The sequence below is a fragment of the Pristiophorus japonicus genome, chromosome 20 (assembly GCF_044704955.1).
Source record: "Pristiophorus japonicus isolate sPriJap1 chromosome 20, sPriJap1.hap1, whole genome shotgun sequence".
Lineage (NCBI taxonomy): Eukaryota > Metazoa > Chordata > Chondrichthyes > Pristiophoridae > Pristiophorus > Pristiophorus japonicus.
Window position 1 is genome coordinate 42,168,345 of NC_091996.1, and position 19,535 is coordinate 42,187,879.

General features: G+C 44.1%; 1 protein-coding gene across 3 annotated transcripts in view; it reads left to right on the forward strand.

Annotated features, from left to right (window-relative positions):
* The window catches only part of arrdc1b (arrestin domain containing 1b), an 81,497-nt gene that overhangs the window by 53,745 nt on the left and 8,217 nt on the right, over positions 1-19,535 (forward strand). For all 3 annotated transcript variants that reach the window (XM_070862821.1, XM_070862823.1, XM_070862824.1), the window contains 2 exons: positions 1,266-1,448; positions 18,007-18,183. In XM_070862821.1, coding sequence (XP_070718922.1) covers positions 1,266-1,448; positions 18,007-18,183 — 360 coding nt within the window. The remainder of the gene's footprint in view (positions 1-1,265; positions 1,449-18,006; positions 18,184-19,535) is intronic.

Here is a 19,535-nt window from a genome sequence, read left to right on the forward strand (position 1 = left end):
ACTAATAGGACTTAAAATGTTGGTATGGTGCTGCTGGTACGTTACCAGAATCTCATTGCTGCTTTCTGTGGCTGGAAGGATCTAGGAATGTGCCAGGACAGACATTGAGTCGAGTAGGGGAGGGGCCTGTGGTATGCGTTAAGATTTCACGGGACAACATAGCAAATGGGCTCTCCATCCCTTTGTACAGATGGCCATTGTAATTATGCCAGCTGTAGTGACAAATAGGAGTTAATTCATCGGAGGTGGGTGGGGTGGCTTGACCCATCCACCTCCACGGAGGTGTGTGGGGGGCCTGACCCATCCACCTCCATGGCACGAACCTGGTATTGCAGTACTTCCAGGAACGGTGTAGTGGCTCTAGGCCTTTTGGCTAAGAGCATTGGCGCAGAGTGATCCTTGATGTGTGCAAGGTGACCTCTGGCGTTTGTGATTTGACAAAGAATTGGAAAAATTGGCTACGAATTTAAAAAAAAAATTCATGGGTTAATTTAATTCCAGTTTTCTACCGTGTGTGGGGGTTCAAATTTACAAGGATGGATTATGGGCCAAGCACAGGACGTCTCTGATCAGTCACTTGATTGAAAGCTATGTGGTTTGGTTAGAAGGTGATTGGAATCTACATATGAGCTCATGAATAATTGAATTATGCAACCACTAGCTGGTTCAGTTCGATCCTGGAAATTGAGTCATAAAATCAATCAAAACTAGGACTCTTTCAAAACTAACACCTTGCTCCAATTATTGGAGTTTCATAGCTGAAGTGCCTTGCTGTACATTGTTTTATTAACCATATTAGCCAGGGTTGGTCCATTTGATTGTTGCTCCCAGGAATTAGTGAGTCACTGAGGCAATAGTTCTGCTCCATTAGAGCTGTTGGTATCAGAAGTAGCATGGCCAATGTTTGAAATGTTAGATTTGTCAATAGTTGACAATATCCAATTTTTAAGTTGAAGCTAGCTACACTCGCTTCACTGGTTATGAGGGATCTTTACACCTGGAAACAGTTGAGAGAGAATGATTAAGGAGATTTCAGTTTAGATCTCGAGTAGGATTGTGAAATGACCCACTGTACCACACAATTCGCCTGTACTCTAATAACCCAAAAATTGCACCTTTGCTTGATCTAACAGATAGTATGTGAGCACATATATCTCAAAAGAAAGTCAAGTGACCCTCTCTGCAGTTGACTGCTTTACAGTTGCTTTTAAGGATGTATTTTTCAAAATGCTTAACTTGTGGGGCTTTTTTTTAATTCTTAACAGCAACCAAATGTTATAACTATGACCAAGAAGTTCAGCTACTTGATTGTGAAAAGTGGGGTTGTGGCTTTCACAGTGAGCACTGATCTTAAAGGATACACTTCAGGTCAGATCATCCAGCTTACTACGGCCATCCAAAACAAGTCTGGGAAGGATATGGGTAACGTTGTCGCCAGTCTCATCCAGGTAATCTATAGATCTGTGCTGAATTACAAGCTTCTGCAGTCTTGAATTTTCAGTCATTATTTGCTGAAGTGACGGTACTTGAAGTAACACAACCACTTTTGTGCCTTTATGATTATTAAAATCATTAATGGAAATTAAATTCTATACAAAAATCTAATTAAAATTTAATGTTACCAAAACTAAAATTTTATTTTGCACAACTGATGTACTTTTTCTTAAAGTTCTGAAAAGTTAGTGGCAGGAGCTAACTGCAAAATGAGGAGGCTGTCAACAATAAAAATTAATCAATTTACCTAGAAAATGCATAGGCACTTGGCATTTAATAGTGGTAATTTACTGAAATGTTATGTTCTAGTGAGCGACATTCAGTTGAGATAAACAAAATAAATTGTGGTTTATATTGAATCCATTAAACTGAATCATGCATTGCTTCTGATGAACCAGGTGTGACTTATGAAGCCAAGGTGAGCTTATCTTTTGAAGTTTAATATGTGCACCTGAAATATAAGGATCCCCATTTATATTAATGTTTTGCTTGGAGCTCATTTTTAATTTGTCTCCGTTCCAATATCTTTTTTTTAAACTGATCAGTTCTTTTCAAAACTGTTAGAAATCTTCCACAATTTTGATTAAAAATTTGAGAAATTCTTTGGCTCCAATTCAGTGTCCTTAAAAGTTGACCAAAGTCCTGTAGTTATGTGCCTTCAATTACACAATAAAACACAAATGATCAATGGTAACATACTGGATTGATAGATTGTCCAGTTCAAATTTCTGTTATGTTGGTTTATGGAAAGATTGAAGTAAAAACATAAACACATGCCAAAGTTTTAGTAGTATTTGCTGTGCTGTTATGTATTGTAACCATTCACATTGTACTCTGTGTACATGCCAGTGTGTACTGTCTGTATTTCCATTCTAATAACATTTTGTCAATCATGACGCCAAACTGTAGATGAGTACCACAGCATGTGCATTTTCTAGGCTTTTTTTTCAATTAAGAAAATGACCTGAATTGTAGCTAGTTTTGAGATTTCCGGCTTATTAGATTTAGAATTCTAGGAATTTCTACTTTCATAGCAACAGGAGTAGGCCATTCAGCCCTCAAGCCTGTACCACCATTCAATTAGATCATGGCTGGGAAAGTGTCTTTTGTCCTAATTTGGTAAAGGAAAGGCTAAGGTTCACTGCAAAGCAAGATGAAAGAAATTATTTAATTACAATGATTAGTGTTTGAATGCTCAAGACAAGTAAGTATTACCAGATTTAGAGTAAGTTGCAAAAGCCGTTCAGCTAAAAGTCGAATTTCCAAATCTACAACAGTACTTGTTTTGCTGATTGTGTTTAGCACTTATTACTGTTGAAGCTTTGTATTTATATATATTTACCCTTCCCCTGCTCAACCAGTATACTTCGTAATGAAGATAATTCTGCCAAAGTTCTCTTTAATATTAAAATGATTAACATACATGTACATAACTTGGCGCTTAGGCAGGAATTTAGAGACTACACCATTTCATCTATCTGACAAGACCAAATTTGAAACCAAGTATTTCAGTGAAAAATAGTAAATGCGCAGCATATTCTGCAAATGTAGAACAATACCTACTTATTGTGCTGAGATGTGTAGGAGTGGAGCAGGCTCCCCAAGCACATTGCCAGGTGGAAGTAAATTTGCCATGATTCACTAAGACAGGCATCCAGGAAGTCCTGGTAAAAATGAGTCTACCCAGTCACCTGCCTTAGTGAGTCACAGCAAGTTTACATTGTCTCCGCAAGAACCTGCAAATCCCCTGGGAGGACAGACGCACCAATGTTGGCGTCCTTGACCAGGCCAACATCCCCAGCATTGAAGCACTGACCACACTCGACCAGCTCCACTTGGCGGGCCACATTGTTCGCATGCCTGACACAAGACTCCCAAAGCAAGCGCTCGACTCTGAACTCCTTCACGGCAAACAAGCCCAAAGTGGGCAGAGGAAATGTTTCAAGGACACCCTCAAAGCCTCCTTGATAAAATGCAACATCCCCACCGATACCTGGGAGTTCCTGGCCAAAGACCGCCCTAAGTGGAGGAAGAGCATCCGGAAGGGCGCTGAGCACCTCGAGTCTCATCGCCGAGAGCATGCAGAAATCAAGCACAGGCAGTGGAAGGAGCGTGTGGCAAACCAGTCTTTCCTTCATCGGAAAAAACCGGAACGGCCTCGGTCCCAAGGTTACCGGATTCGGGACGTTGTACCTGCAGTAACTTTCTTTTTTAAATGACGGATAATGTTACAAACAAAAATGTACATTAAGAAGTTTATAATCAACTCTTTAAACTTATTTGCCATTTATGAATGTGCAGCTGTTTACTTAATCAAAATACACATTCCTTCTTCCCACCAACCCCCCCCCCCCCCACAAATTATTGTTTCCATGAGGATTACAAAGGATATACGGCACAGAAACAGATCATTTGGCACAATCAGTCCATGCTCCACTTGAGCTTCCTCCCGTCTTTGCTCATCTAAATATATCAGCGTAACCCTCTATTCCCTTCTCATATGCTTGTCTAGCCTCCCCTTAATGCATCGATGCTATTCGCTTCAACCACTTGCTGTGATAGCGAGCTCCATATTCTCACCAGTCTTTGGGTAAAGAAGTTTCTTCTGAATTCCCTATTTGATTTCTTGGTGACTATCTTATATGGATGGCCTCGTTATGCTCTTCCACACAAGTGGAAACATTCTCTCTCTATCCACTCTGTATATGGATTTCAGCAAGGCTTTTGATAAGGTCCCACATGGCAGACTGGTCACGAAAGTAAAAGCCCATGGCATCCCAGGCAAAATGGCAAGTTGGATTGAAAATTGACTGAGGCAGGAAGCAAAGGGTAATCGTTGATGGGTGTTGTTGTGACTGGAAGGGTGTTTCGAATGGGGACCCACAGGGCTCAGTACCAGGATACTTGCTTTTTGTGGTACATATCAATGATTTAGACTTGAATCTAGGGAGTATGATTAAGAAGTTTGCAGATGATACAAAAATTGACACTGTGGTTGATGATTAAGAAGAAAGCTGTAGACTGCATGAAGCTATCAATGAACTGGTCAGGTGGGCAGGACAGTGGCAAATTGAATTCAATCCAGAGAAGTACGAGGTAATGCATTTGGGGAGGGTTAACAAAGCAAGGGAATACACATTAAATGGTAGGACACTGAGAAGTGTAGAGGAACAAAGGGACCTTGGAGTGCAGGTCCACATATCCCTGAATGTAGTAGGCCAGGTAGATAAGGTGTTTAAGAAGGCATACGGAATACTTGCCTTTATTAGCTGAGGCATATAATACAAGAGCAAGGAGGTTATGCTTGAACTGTGTAAAACACTAGTTAGGCCAGAGCTAGAGTACTGCGTGCAGTTCTGGTCACTACATTACAGGAAATATGTGATTGCACTTGAGAGGGTATAGAAGATATTTACGAGGATGTTGCCTGGACTGGAGAATTTTAGCTATGAGGAAAGATTGGATAGGCTGGGTTTGTTTTCTTTGGAACAGAGGAAGCTGAGGGGAGACCTTATTGAGGTGTATAACATTGAGGAGCCTAGATAGGATGGACCTATTTCCCTCAGCAGGGGGTCAACAACAAGGGGGCATAGATTTAAAGTAATTGGTAGGAGGTTAAGAGCGGATTTGAGGGGAATTTTTTTCACCCAGATAGTGGTGGGGGTCTGGGACCCACTGCCTGAAAGAATGGTAGAGTGAGAAACCCTCACCACATTTTAAAAAGTACTTGGTTGTGCACATGAAGTGCTGAAACCTACAGGGCTATGGACCAAGAGCTGGAAAGTGGGATTCGGCTGGGTACTTTGTCGGCTGACGCGGACACGATGGGCCGAAATGGCCTCCTTTTCGGCCCAAGTTCCAAGCCGCGCCTAGAACGGCGCAGTCCCGACCTGGACACCCGTTTTTCGCGCCACAAAGTGCGCCGAAAAAAAACCCCTCCAGATTCTCCACCTCCCTGCAGGTACTCTGGCACTCTGGTGGAGCCAGGTCTCTGCGCTGAAAACAGTGCCGGGACCTCTGCACATGCGCGCTACAGTGGGCGCGCATGTTCAGTAGCTCCAGGCGCCCAAAACTGTGGGAGGGGCCCGAAGCACGCAGCCCCTAGCCCTGGCCGAATGGCCTCACTGGGGCTGCGTGACTAAGGCTCCTCCCACGACCAGTTCCTGCTTCCTCCCGACCCGACACCTGCTCCCGCCCCCGGACCAGACCCGACACCCGCTCCCTCCCCCGCCCCCGGACTGGATCCGACCTGACCGACCTCCCCCCCCGAACCGACCTCCCTCCCTCCCACCACCCCCCCCCCCCCCCCCCCCCAACCTGACCCAACGCCACCTACCTGTAAATCTGGTGCTGGGGACGGGCCCTGACCGAAGTCTTGGGCCCGGCCCGTTCAGCCTCCCTCCCCCTTCTCCTCCCGCCCCCCCCCCAATCTCCATCCCCTCCCCCCCCCCCCCAATCTCCGTCCCCCCCCCCCCCCAATCTCCGTTCCCCCCCCCCCCCAATCTCCGTTCCCCCCCCCCCCCAATCTCCGTTCCCCCCCCCCCCAATCTCCGTTCCCCCCCCCCCAATCTCCGTCCGTCCCCCCCCCCAATCTCCGTCCCCCCCCCAATCTCCGTCCCCCCCCCCCAATCTCCGCCCCCCCCCAATCTCCGCCCCCCCCCCCCAATCTCCGCCCCCCCCCAATCTCCGCCCCCTCCCCCAATCTCCGCCCCCCCCCCCAATCTCCGCCCCCCCCCCCAATCTCCGCCCCCCCCCCAATCTCCGCCCCCCCCCCAATCTCCGCCCCCCCCCCCAATCTCCGCCCCCCCCCCCAATCTCCGCCCCCCCCCCCCAATCTCCGTCCCCCCCCCCAATCTCCGTCCCCCCCCCCAATCTCCGTCCCCCCCCCCATCTCCGTCCCCCCCCCAATCTCCGTCCCCCCCCCCAATCTCCGTCCCCCCCCCCCCAATCTCCGTCCCCCCCCCCCCAATCTCCGTCGTCCCCCCCTCCCCCCGCTCTCTCCCCCTTCTCCCCCCGCTCTCTCCCCCCTCCCCTCGCTGTCAGAAACACAGACACTGACAGAGACACACTGAGGGGTCATCCCAGCACGCTGTTGGAGGGCTCCCGGTGCTGCAGTCGGTAAGTAGAAAATGTTTTGTTTTATTGATTTAAAAAAAAATTATTTATCATTAATTTTTTTTGATTGATTTATTGGTTGATTTATTGATGTATTTATCATTTATTATTAATGATGGCTCTTTATTTGTAAAACTGAAGTGTTTAATGTTTGTAAACTTCCCTTTAAACCCCCCTCCCCACCATTCCCTACGCCTGATTTGTAACCTACGCCTGATTTTCTAAAGTGTAGACAAGATTTTTTCGAGCGTACAAAAATCTTCACTCCATTCTAAGTTAGTTTGGAGTAAGTTTTCACTGACGAAACTTTGAAAACAGGCGTAAGTGGCCGGACACGCCCCCTTTTGAAAAATAAAAGTTCTGTTCCAAAGTGAAACTGTTCTAACTGACGAGAATTGGAGCAAACGAAATGACGAGAATTCCGATTTCTAAGATAGTCCGTTCTACACCAGTTGCTCCTAAAAATCAGGAGCAAATCATGTGGAAACTTGTGGCCTTTGTGTTGTAAATTTCTATGATTCTATCTAAACTTTTCACAATTTTAAAAAGATCTTGGGTCACCCCTAAGCCGCTTTTTTCAAGAGCCTGTTCATCCTTTCCTGATATGTATACTCTTGCATTTCTGGTTTCATCCTTGTAAATCTCTCCGCACCCTCTCCATTATGTCCTTTTTATAATATGGCAACCAGAACTGCACACAGTGGTCTAAGTATAGTCTAACCAAGGTTCGATACAGGTTTAGCATAACTTCCCTAATTTTCAATTCTATCCCTCTGGAAATAAACCCGAGTGCTTGGTTTGCTTTTTTAAAGTCTTGTGAACCTGTGGGGCGACTTTTAGCGATTGGTGTATTTGTACTCCGAGATCGCTTTGTTCCTCGACCCCACCTACACTCGCATAGAAACATAGAAAATAGGTGCAGGAGTCGGCCATTCGGCCCTTTGAGCCTGCACCGCCATTCAATGAGTTCATGGCTGAACATGCAACTTCAGTACCCCATTCCTGCTTTCTCGCCATACCCCTTGATCCCCCGAGTAGTAAGGACTTCATCTAACTCCCTTTTGAATATATTTAGTGAATTGGCCTCAACAACTTTCTGTAGTCGAGAATTCCACAGGTTCACCACTCTGGGTGAAGAAGTTTCTCCTCATCTCGGTCCTAAATGGCTCACCCCTTATCCTTAGACTGTGACCCCTGGTTCTGGACTTCCCCAACATTGGGAACATTCTTCCTGCATCTAACCGTCAGAATTTTAAACGTTTCTATGAGATCCCCTCTCATTCTTCTGAACTCCAGTGAATACAAGTCCAGTTGATCCAGTCTTTCTTGATATGTCAGTCCTGCCATCCCGGGAATCAGTCTGGTGAACCTTCGCTGCACTCCCTCAATAGCAAGAATGTCCTTCCTCAAGTTAGGAGACCAAAACTGTACGCAATACTCCAGGTGTGGCCTCACCAAGGCCCTGTACAACTGTAGTAACACCTCCCTGCCTCTATACTCAAATCCCCTCACTATGAAGGCCAACATGCCATTTGCTTTCTTAACCGCCTGCTGTACCTGCATGCCAACCTTCAATGACCGATGTACCATGACACCCAGGTCTCGTTGCACCTCCCCTTTTCCTAATCTGTCACCATTCAGATAATAGTCTGTCTCTCTGTTTTTACCACCAAAGTGGATAACCTCACATTTATCCACATTATACTTCATCTGCCATGCATTTGCCCACTCACCTAACCTATCCAAGTCACTCTGCAGCCTCATAGCATCCTCCTCGCAGCTCACACTGCCACCCAACTTAGTGTCATCCACAAATTTGGAAATACTGCATTTAATCCCCTCGTCTAAATCATTAATGCACAATGTAAACAGCTGGGGCCCCAGCACAGAACCTTGCGGTACCCCACGAGTCACTGCCTGCCATTCTGAAAAGTACCCATTTACTCCTATTCTTTGCTTCCTGTCTGCCAACCAGTTCTCAATCCACATCAGCACACTACTCCCAATCCCATGTGCTTTAACTTTGCACATTAATCTCTTGTGTGGGACCTTGTTGAAAGCCTTCTGAAAGTCCAAATACACCACATCAACTGGTTCCCCCTTGTCCACTCTACTGGAAACATCCTCAAAAAATTCCAGAAGATTTGTCAAGCATGATTTCCCTTTCACAAATCCATGCTGACTTGGACCTGTCATGGCACCTTTTTCCAAATGCGCTGCTATGACATCCTTAATTGATTCCATCATTTTGCCCACTACCGATGTCGGGCTGACCGGTCTATGGTTCCCTGTTTTCTCTCTTCCTCCTTTTTTAAAAAAAAGTGGGGTTACATTGGCTATCCTCCACTCCATAGGAACGGATCCAGAGTCTGTGGAATGTTGGAAAATGACTGTCAATGCATCTGCTATTTCCAAGGCCACCTCCTTAAGTACTCTGGGATGCAGACCATCAGGCCCTGGGGATTTATCGGCCTTCAATCCCATCAATTTCCCCAACACAATTTCCCGACTAATAAGGATTTCCCTCAGTTCCTCCTTCTTACTAGACCCACTGACCCCTTTTATATCCGGAAGGTTGTTTGTGTCCTCCTTAGTGAATACCGAACCAAAGTACTTGTTCAATTGGTCTGCCATTTATTTGTTCCCTGTTATGACTTCCCCTGATTCTGACTGCAGGGGACCTACGTTTGTCTTTACTAACATTTTTCTCTTTACATATCTTTAGAAGCTTTTGCAGTCCGTCTTAATGTTCCCTGCAAGCTTCCTCTCGTACTCTATTTTCCCTGCCCTAATCAAACCCTTTGTCCTCCTCTGCTGAGTTCTAAATTTCTCCCAGTCCCCGGGTTCGCTGCTATTTCTGGCCAATTTGTATGCCACTTCCTTGGCTTTAATACTATCCCTGATTTCCCTTGATAGCCACGGTTGAGCCACCTTCCCTTTTTTATTTTTATGCCAGACAGGGATGTACAATTGTTGTGGTTCATCCATGCGGTTCTAAATGTCTGCCATTGCCCATCCACTGTCAACCCTTTAAGTATCATTTGCCAATCTATCCTAGCCAATTCACGCCTCATACCTTCAGAGTTACCCTTCTTTGAGTTCTGGACCATGGTCTCTGAATTAACTGTTTCATTCTCCATCCTAATGTAGAATTCCACCATATTATGGTTATTCTTCCCCAAGGGGCCTCGCACAACGAGATTGCTAATTAGTCCTCTCTCATTACACAACACCCAGTCTAAGATGGTCTCCGCCCTAGTTGGTTCCTCGACATATTGGTCTAGAAAACCATCCCTTATGCACTCCAGGAAATCCTCCTCCACCGTATTGTTTCCAGTTTGGTTAGCCCAATCTATATGCATATTAAAGTCACCCATGATAACTGCTGCACCTTTATTGCATGCACCCCTAATTTCCTGTTTGATGCCCTCCCCAACATCACTACTACTGTTTGGAGATCTTCCAAGTAATAAGTGACCTCCCTATTCTTCCTATCAAAATGTACTACCTCACATTTATTTGTGTTGAAGTTCAATTGCCAATTATTTGCACATTCTGTAAGTTTATTAATGTCCTCCTGTAATTTATTGCAGTCCTCTTCAGTATTGACTGTCTCCCCCTCCCTCCCTCCCCCCCACCCCCAAAATTTGGTGGTATCTTCAAATTTAAAAATTGTGTTTTTGATTCCAAAGTCTAAATCGTTCATGTAAATTGTGAACAGCAGTGGTCCCAGCACTGATCCTTCCTCCCACTCATTTTAAATTTTAATTTAACACCAAGAAAGCAAAACGTCTGCCTCAGCGAAAACTCACCTGCAACCCAAACGCTTCTGCTGTTTAATCAGATTGGAACAGCTCGCTATCTTTTGCTCCAACTGTTTCTTCAGAGTCACCGCATGTTGTTCCAGTTTTGCTTTATGACCTGGTGGCAAAGAGTCACAGAATCATAGAATAGTGCAGCACAGAAGGAGGCCATTCGGCCCATCGAGTCTGCGCCAGCTCTTGCGAAGAGCAACCCAGTCAGTCCCACTCCCCATATCCCAGCAATTTTTTCTCTTGTATTTATCGAATTCCCTTTTGAAAGCTACTTTTGAATCTGTTTCCACCACCATATCAGGCAGTGCGTTCCAAATCCTAACCACTCGTTGCGTAATAGTTTTTTCCTCTGGTTCTTCTGCCAATCACCTTAAATCTGTGCCCTCTGGTTACTGACCTTTCAGTCATTTATTTAGTGCTGTTTATTATTTGATCATCTGTGCACTCCCAACCTGTCATCCTTCCTCCTGTCTGAACCTTTAGCTCTGTAAGTGGTGTCAGCTGTGGCTCAGTGGGCAGCACTCTCGCTCGTTGTGGGTTCAAGTCCCGCCGCAGAGACTTGAGCACAAAATCCAGGCTGACACTCCCAGTGCAGTGCTGAGGGAGTTATGAAGTATCTCCTTAAATGTTTGCCACTGCTTATCTACTGTCTTACCCTTTAATCTATTGTACCAGTCCACTTTAGCCAACTCTGCCTTCATACCTTTGTAATTGCCTTTATTTAAGTTCAGGACACCAGTTTGAGACCTAGCTTTCTCATCACCTGTGGCTAACTAAAGAAGTAAAGGGTGGTATCAAATTGAAAACAAAGGCATAAAATGTTGCGAAGATTGGTGGCAGGCCAGAGGGTGGGGAAATTTTTAGAAACCAGCAAAGGACGACTAAAAAAATTATAAAGAGGGAAGATAGTAAACTAGCAAGAAATATAAAAACAAACGCTAAGCTTCTACAGGTATATAAAAAAAGAGAGTAGTTAAAGTAAATGTTGATCCCTTAGAGGATGAGACTGGGGAATTAATAATGGGAAACTGGAAAATGGCAGAGACTTTTGAAGAAATATTTTGTATTGGTCTTCACGGTATAAGACACTTAAAGCATCCTAATAATTGATAATCAAGGGGCTATTGAGACAGTGGGAACTTAAAATAATCACTATCACCAGAGAAAAAGTACTAGGCAAACTAATGGGACTAAAAGTGGACAAGTCCTCTGGACCTGATGGTCTGCAACCGAGGGTCTTAAAAGAAGTTGCTGCAGAGATAGTGGATGCATTGGTTGTAAAAGAAGAGGCAAGGGCCTAGGAGCAGCAAGGGCCAGCCCACACTGCAATATGTGCGCGCACTTGGTCTGTGCAGCAAAGCTGGTCTCCAGTTTTGGTTAATCCTTGCCACTGGACTAAGACCTAGCTCTGTCAAGCCCTTGTGTGGCTGGTGTGCAACGGCCACCACATGTTAAAAAAAATCTGCGCCCAGGCATCTTCCACCCTTCAACATGTAGTTTGGGATCTGGAATATTGGATCCTTCATTGAAACACCTGTGAACTCATCCCTTTTTGGCATGGAAGCAAGTCATCCTTGATACGAGGGACCAATTAAGAGAGAGATCCTTGTGGAACACCACTACCCACCTTCTGCCACTGTGAATAGTTACCCTTTATTCCCATTCTGCTTTCTGTCTTGAAGCAAGCTAGCGATCCATTCTGCTACTTGCCCCCTGACTCCGCATTCTCTGACCTTATTCATTGGTCTATGGGGTACTTTATCGAAGACTTTTTGTAAATCTAGATTAATTCTGTCTACTGCATTACCCTTGTCTACTCTCATTGTTACCTCTTCATAAAATTCAATAAGTTTGGTCAAGTAACATTTTCCCTTTTGAAATCCATGCTGAATATTCATTATACTTTTTGTTTCTCGATGTTCTATTCTCTCCTTTATTAGGGATTCCATTATATTTCCTATCACTGACGTTAAGCTGACAGGTCTATAATTCCCTGGACATGTTCTATCCACCTTCTTAAATATAGGTATTACGTTAGCTATCCACCAGTCCTCTGGTGAATTTCTAACGAATTATTAGATATGTGCAGTAATGCCTCTGCTGTCTCTTCCCTAGATTCTTTTAAAATGCATGGATGCACTCCGTTCGGACCAGGGATTTTATCCTGAGTTGATTAGTTTATTTAATATATCCCCTTTTTTATTTTAAAACACTTAATCTCATTACTCATCTCATCATCCAATGTCATGTCCACCTGTTCTATCCCCCAGGTAAATATTTCTGCTATCACCCTATTGTTACCTGAAGCATTGTCCAGTCTCTCCCTTGATGGCCCTATTCCCATCCCAACTTTATTTTTATTGATGTACCTGTAAAATATTTTACAATTTTGTTTTATGTTCCTTGATAATTTCATTTCATAGTTCTTCTCTGCCTTCCTAATTATTTGTTGACTTCTCTCCTAATCCCTTTATTCTCTCATCATGCACTCCTCTGCTGTCTATGTACTTAATGTATGCACCTGTCCTTACCCTCAATTGTTCCCTTGTGTCTTCAAATAACAGTGTCGATATTTATATCTCCAAGATAAGAGAAGACTAATTGATGTCCTGTTTCTGACTGCTCCATTTTTGATCGGGGTGGGGGAGTAGTGAGAAATCGGGGCCCAGGAGAGGTGAGGGTTCGGGGCCCAGGGGCAGCATGGGCCAGCCCACACTGCAATCTATGGATAGTAGGAGCATGCGTGCGCACTAGGTCTGTGCAGCAGAGCTTGGTCTCCAGTCGTCTTGGTTAACCCTTGCCACTGGATCAAGACCTAGCTCTATCAAGCCCGTGTGGTGGCTGGTGTGCAACGGTCACCCCAAGTTTTAAAAAACCCGTGCACAGGCATCTTCTACCCTTCAGTATGCAGTTTGGGACCTCAAATGTCAGGTCCCTCATTGAAACACCTGTGAACTCATCCTTTTTTGGTGAGGAAGCAGGTCATCCTCGATACGGGCCTAATACTATGTCTTCATGCATGGAGTCTCATTAGTGTTTAGTTTGTTCTTTCCTTTTAGCGGAATATATTTTTCCTACACTCTGTTGAACACCGTTTTAATTGTTGCCCATTGTTCTGCATTGTTGTTTGCCAATATTGTTGCTCATTTTATCTTTCCAAGTTCTATTCTCAGCCCCTAAAAATCAGCTTTTCTCCAGTCTATTAACCTGGTTTTTGTCATGCTTATGCCCTTTTTTACCATCATCTTAAAGCATGTTATATTTTGGTCACTATTGTCTTGACGTTCCCCTACTTTTACTGACTGCAAAAGCTTCTATAGATATGTGAAGAGAAAAAGATTAGTGAAGACAAATGTAGGTCCCTTGCAGTCAGAATCAGGTGAATTTATAATGGGGAACAAAGAAATGGCAGACCAATTGAACAAATAATTTGGTTCTATCTTCACTAAGGAAGACACAAAATAATACTAGGGGGCCGAGGGTCTAGCGAGAAGGAGGAACTGAAGGAAATCCTCATTAGTCAGGAAATTGTGTTGGGGAAATTGATGGGACTGAAGGCCGATAAGTCCCCAGGTCCTGATAGTCTGCATCCCAGAGTAGTTAAGGAAGTGGCCCTAGAAATAGTGGATGCATTGGTGGTCATTTTCCAACATTCTATAGACTCTGGATCAGTTCCTATGGATTGGAGGGTAGCTAATGTAACCCCACTTTTTAAAAAAAGGAGGGAGAGAGAAAACAGGCAATTATAGACTGGTTAGCCTGACATCGGTAGTGGGGAAAATGTTGGAATCAATTATTAAAGATATAATAGTGCATTTGGAAAGCAGTGACAGGATCGGTCAAAGTTAGCATGGATTTATGAAAGGGAAATCATGCTTGACAAATCTTCTAGAATTTTTTGAGGATGTAACTCGAAGAGTGAACAAGGGAGAACCAGTGGATGTGGTATATTTGGACTTTCAAAAGGCTTTTGACAAGGTCCCACACACGAGATTAGTGTGCAAAATTAAAGCACATGGTATTGGGGGTAATGTATTGACGTGGATAGAGAACTGGTTGGCAGACAGGAAGCAAAGAGTAGGAATAAACGGGTCCTTTTCAGAATGGCAGGCAGTGACTAGTGGGGTATCGCAAGGTTCAATGCTGGAAACCCATCTATTTACAATATACATTAATGATTTAGACGAAGGAATTGAATGTACTATCTCCAAGTTTGCAGATGACACTAAGCTGGGTGGCAGTGTGAGCTGTGAGGAGGATGCTAAGAGGTTGCAGAGTGACTTGGACAGGTTAGGTGAATGGGCAAATGCATGGCAGATGCAGTATAATGTCGATAAATGTGAGATTATTCACTGATGGCTAAAACAGGAAGGCAGAATATTATCTGAATGGTGACAGATTAGGAAAAGGGGAGGTGCAATGAGACCTGGATGTCATGGTACATCAGTCATTGAAAGTTGGCATGCAGGTACAGCAGGTGGTGAAGATGGCAAATGGCATGTTGACCTTCATAGCGAGAGGATTTGAGAAAAGGAGCAGGGCGATCTTACTGCAGTTGTACAGGGCCTTGGTGAGGCCACACCTGGAGTATTGTGTGTAGTTTGGTCTCCTAATCTGAGGAAGGACATTCTTGCTTTTGAGGGAGTGCAGCGAAGGTTCACCAGATTGACTCCCGGAATGGCAGGACTGACATATAAAGAAAGACTGGATCGACTCGGCTTATATTCACTGGAATTTCGAAGAATGAGAGGGGATCTCACAGAAACATTTAAAATTCTAATGGGATTGGACAGGTTAGATGCAGGAAGAATGTTCCCGATGTTTGGGAAGTCCAGAACCAGGGGTCACAGTCTAAGGATAAGGGGTAAGCCATTTAGGACCGAGATGAGCAGAAACTTCTTCACCCAGAGAATTGTGAACCTGTGGAATTCTCTACCGCAGAAAGTTGTTGAGGCCAGTTCGTTAGATATATTCAAAAGGGAGTTAGATGTGGCCCTTCCGGCTAAAGGGATTAAGGGGTATGGAGAGAAAGCAGGAATGAGGTACTAAAGTTGCAAAAATGATCAGCCATGTTCATATTGAATGGTGGTGCAGGCTCGAAGGGCCGAATGACCTACTCCTGCACCTATTTTCTATGTTTCTACATTACTACTTATCTGCTCTGGTTCATTCCCCATTACTAGATCTAATAGCGAATCCTCCCTTGTTGGGGTCTTTACATATTGAGTTGGAAAGGATTCATTGTCGGAACTCTCTTTCCTTATCTCCTTTATCTACCTCTTCTGTCCAATTAATATCAGGGTAGTTAAAATCCCTCATGATTATTATTCTATGTTTTTTACTCATTCCTTGATTTGTCTGCATAATTCTTCCTTACCTCCCTTCCACTATTACGTGGTCTGTAGACTATTCCTATTAGTGTGGTTGATCCTTTATTATCTTTTATCTCTATCCATATGATTCTAGTTTTGACTTGCTGATAGCTGTGTCCCTTTTTTATACAGCCATTATGTTATCCCTAATAAGTACAGCTACTCTACCTCCCATTTTTCCCACATTGGCTGTAAAAAGTGCCTTGAGCCTTCTGGTGGTCGTGAAAGGTGCTATATAAGTGCAAGTCTTTTCTTAATCTCCCCTCCAGCTCCTCTGTTTTATTACGGACACTGTGCATTGCTGTTTTATAACTGTTTGCTCCCTTACTATCTATGTCCTCCCTTACTTTATTCTTTACTATGCTCTCTCTCCCTGTTTTGTTTATATTTAAACTGCTTACATTTCTTGTAGATCCCTTCTTTTCACCCCCCTCCCCTCCCCTTGGTAGTTTAAAGCCTTTGCCACCTCCCTATTTACTCTTTCCACTCGGACTTCATTTCTATTGGTGGTCCTCATCAATTTGTAGTCTACGTGGATTTTAGCAAGGCTTTTGACAAGGTCCCACATGGCAGACTGATCAGAAAAGTAAAAGCCCATGGGATCCAAGGGAAAGTGGCAAGTTTGGATCCAAAATTGGCTTAGTGACGGGAAGCAAAGGGTAATGGTTGATGGGTGTTTTTGTGACTAGAAAGCTGTTTCCAGTAGGGTTCCACAGGGCTCAATACTAGATCCCCTTGTTTTTTGTGCTATATACCAATGATTTAGACTTCAATGCATGATTAAGAAGTGTGCCGATAATAGAAAAATTGACCGTGTGGTTGATAGTGAGGAAGAAAGCTGTAGACTGCAGAAAGATATCTATGGATTGGTCAGGTGGGCAGAAAAGTGGCAAATGGAATTCAATCTGAAGAAGTGTGAGGTAATGCATTAGGGGACGGCTAACAAGGCAAAGGAATATACAATAAATAGTAGGATACTGAGAAATGCAGAGGATCTTGTCCAAGATCCCTGAAGGACGTAGCTAAGATGGTTTAAAAAGGCATGCAGGATACTTTCCTTTATTAGCCAAGGCATTGAATATGAGAGCAGGGAGGTTATGCTTCAACTGTATAAAACAGCAAGAGTACCGTGTACAGTTTTGGTCACCACATTACAGGAAAAATGTGATTGCACTAGAGAGGGTACAGAGGAGATTTACGAGGATGTTGCCAGGACTGGAGCATTTGGCTATAAGGATAGATTGGGGTAGTTTTCTTGGGAACAGAGGGGGCTGAGGGGAGATTTGAGGTGTATAAGATTCTGAGGGGCCGAGATGGGGTGGATAGGGCATAGATTTAAAGTAATTGGTAGAACGATTAGACGGGAGTTAAGAACACTCTTCCCCCAGAGAGTGCTGGGGGGGTGGGGGGTCTGGAACCCACTGCCTGAAAGGTTAGTAAAGGCAGAAACCCTCATTGCATTTAAAAAATACAGGTACAACGTCCGGAATCCTCGGGACTGAGTCCGTACCAGATTTCAGACAAGAAAATCAATAGTCTGAAAGCCGGAATCCTCGATCAAATCTGTGCCGGGTTTTGAGCGGCAAGGTCCGAAATCCGGCACAGAATCGGTCGAGGATTCCGGATTTCAGACTTGATTTTCTTGTCTGAAATCCTCGATTGAATCTGTGCCGGATTTTGGGTTTTGCCTCAAAAATGCCCAGTTTTAGGTCAATAATTCTGGATGACTCCATTAGCTATGCGCAAAATGTCCGGTTTTTGGACAATTTCGGTTTTCGAAGTTCCAGATTTGGGACGTTGCACCTGTACTTGGATCTACACTTGAAGTACCGTAACCTACAAGGCTACCGACGAAGAACTGAAAAGTGGGATTCGGCTGGATAGCTCCATTACCGATACGATGGGCCAAATGGCCTCCTCCTGTGCTGTAAATTTCTGATTATTCTAATATAGCCCAGGTTTATGAATTGCAGTACTTCATATCGCATGAGTGACATTCCTAATAAGGATCTTGATGTCACAAAAGACCATGCAAGTTGCTTTCAGGTTTTCAGTGTGAATTTATGATTTAGCCCTTGTACTCTGCACACCTTTCTCTTCAATTCGACTTAGTTATGGGAACTCCAGTTTTTGAATGAGTACATTGGGTTATAGTGTTTAATTTCAAAAAATTAATATCTCTGGATATCTGTTTTGACATTTTGTTACAGAAAGTTACCTATAAATCAAAGCGATTAATCTATGATCTGCGGACAATTGCAGAGGTTGAAGGGTCAGGAGTAAAGTCTTGGAAGCAAGCAGAATGGAAGGAGCAGATCATCGTGCCAGCATTACCTCAGTCGTCGCTACGTGGTTGTAATTTAATACAAATAGATTATTTCATTCAGGTGAGCACGTTGTTGATTAAGTGTCTAATCTCCAAATAACAGCCAATCAGATAGAGGAATTTGTCTACTCATCCCCCTTCTTTTCTTAACCCCTGAACAAAAATTTTTAGACACTTGTTAGCTGCTAGCCTTGGCAGTAACTGTTGAAATACAGAATACTGTAAAATAAGACAGCGTAGAACTTTGGCACACAACCACAACTTGCATTTATATAATGCCTTTACATATAAGAAATAGGAACAGGAGTAGGCCATACGGCCCCTCGAGCCTGCTCCGCCATTCAATAAGATCATGGCTGATCTGATCATGGACTCAGCTCCACTTCCCCGCACACTCCCCATAACCCCTTATCCCCTTATCGTTTAAGAAACTCTATTTCTGTCTGAAATTTATTCAATGTCCCAGGTTCCACAGCTCTCTGAGGCAGCAAATTCCACAGATTTACAACCTTCAGAGAAGAAATTTCTCCCCATCTCTGTTTTAAATGGGAGGCCCCTTATTCGAAGATTGTGCCCTCTAGTTCTAGTCTCCCCCATCAGTGGAAACATCCTCTCTGCATCCACCTTGTCAAGCCCCCTCATAATCTTATACGTTTCGATAAGATCACCCCTCATTCTTCTGAATTCCAATTAGTAGCGACTCAACCTTTCCTCATAAGTGAACCTCCTCATCCCAAAACATCCCATGGCGCTTCACAGACCAGAATTGACACTGAGCCAAAGAAGAAGCTATTAGGACAGCTGCTTGGTCAAATATGTAGGTTTTATGCAGTGTCTTAAAGGAGGAGAGAGGTAGAGGTTTGGGAAGGGAATTCCAGTGCTCAAGGCATAGACGCCTGAAGACATGATGCCAAAGGTAGGAGGCAGGAAGTCAGGAATGCATAAGAGGCCAGAGTTGGAATAATGCAGATGCCTTGGAGGGTTTTGGGGCTGGACGAGGTTAGAGATGGGGAGGGGTGAGGCCATGGAGGGATTTGAATATGATAATTTTTAAATTGTGGCTTTGGACTGGGAATCAATGTAGATCAGCGAGCACGGGAGTGATGGTCAAGGGATTTGGTGAGAGTTAGGATACGGCAGCAGAGTTTTGGATGAGCTCAAGTTTATGTAGGGTGAAAGATGGCAGGCCAGCTAGGTGAGCATTGAATACTCTAGTCTGGCGGTAACGAGAATGAATGATGATTTCAGCAGCGGACGTGCTGAGGCAGGGGCGGATACGCGTAATATTAGAGATGGAAATAGGCGGTCTTTGAGCTGGAGAGGTTATTAGTGTCAGATGCTCAGCTCCGTGTCAGATGGGACACCAAGGTTGCAAATAGTCTAGTTCATAGAAAATAGGTGCAGGAGTAGGCC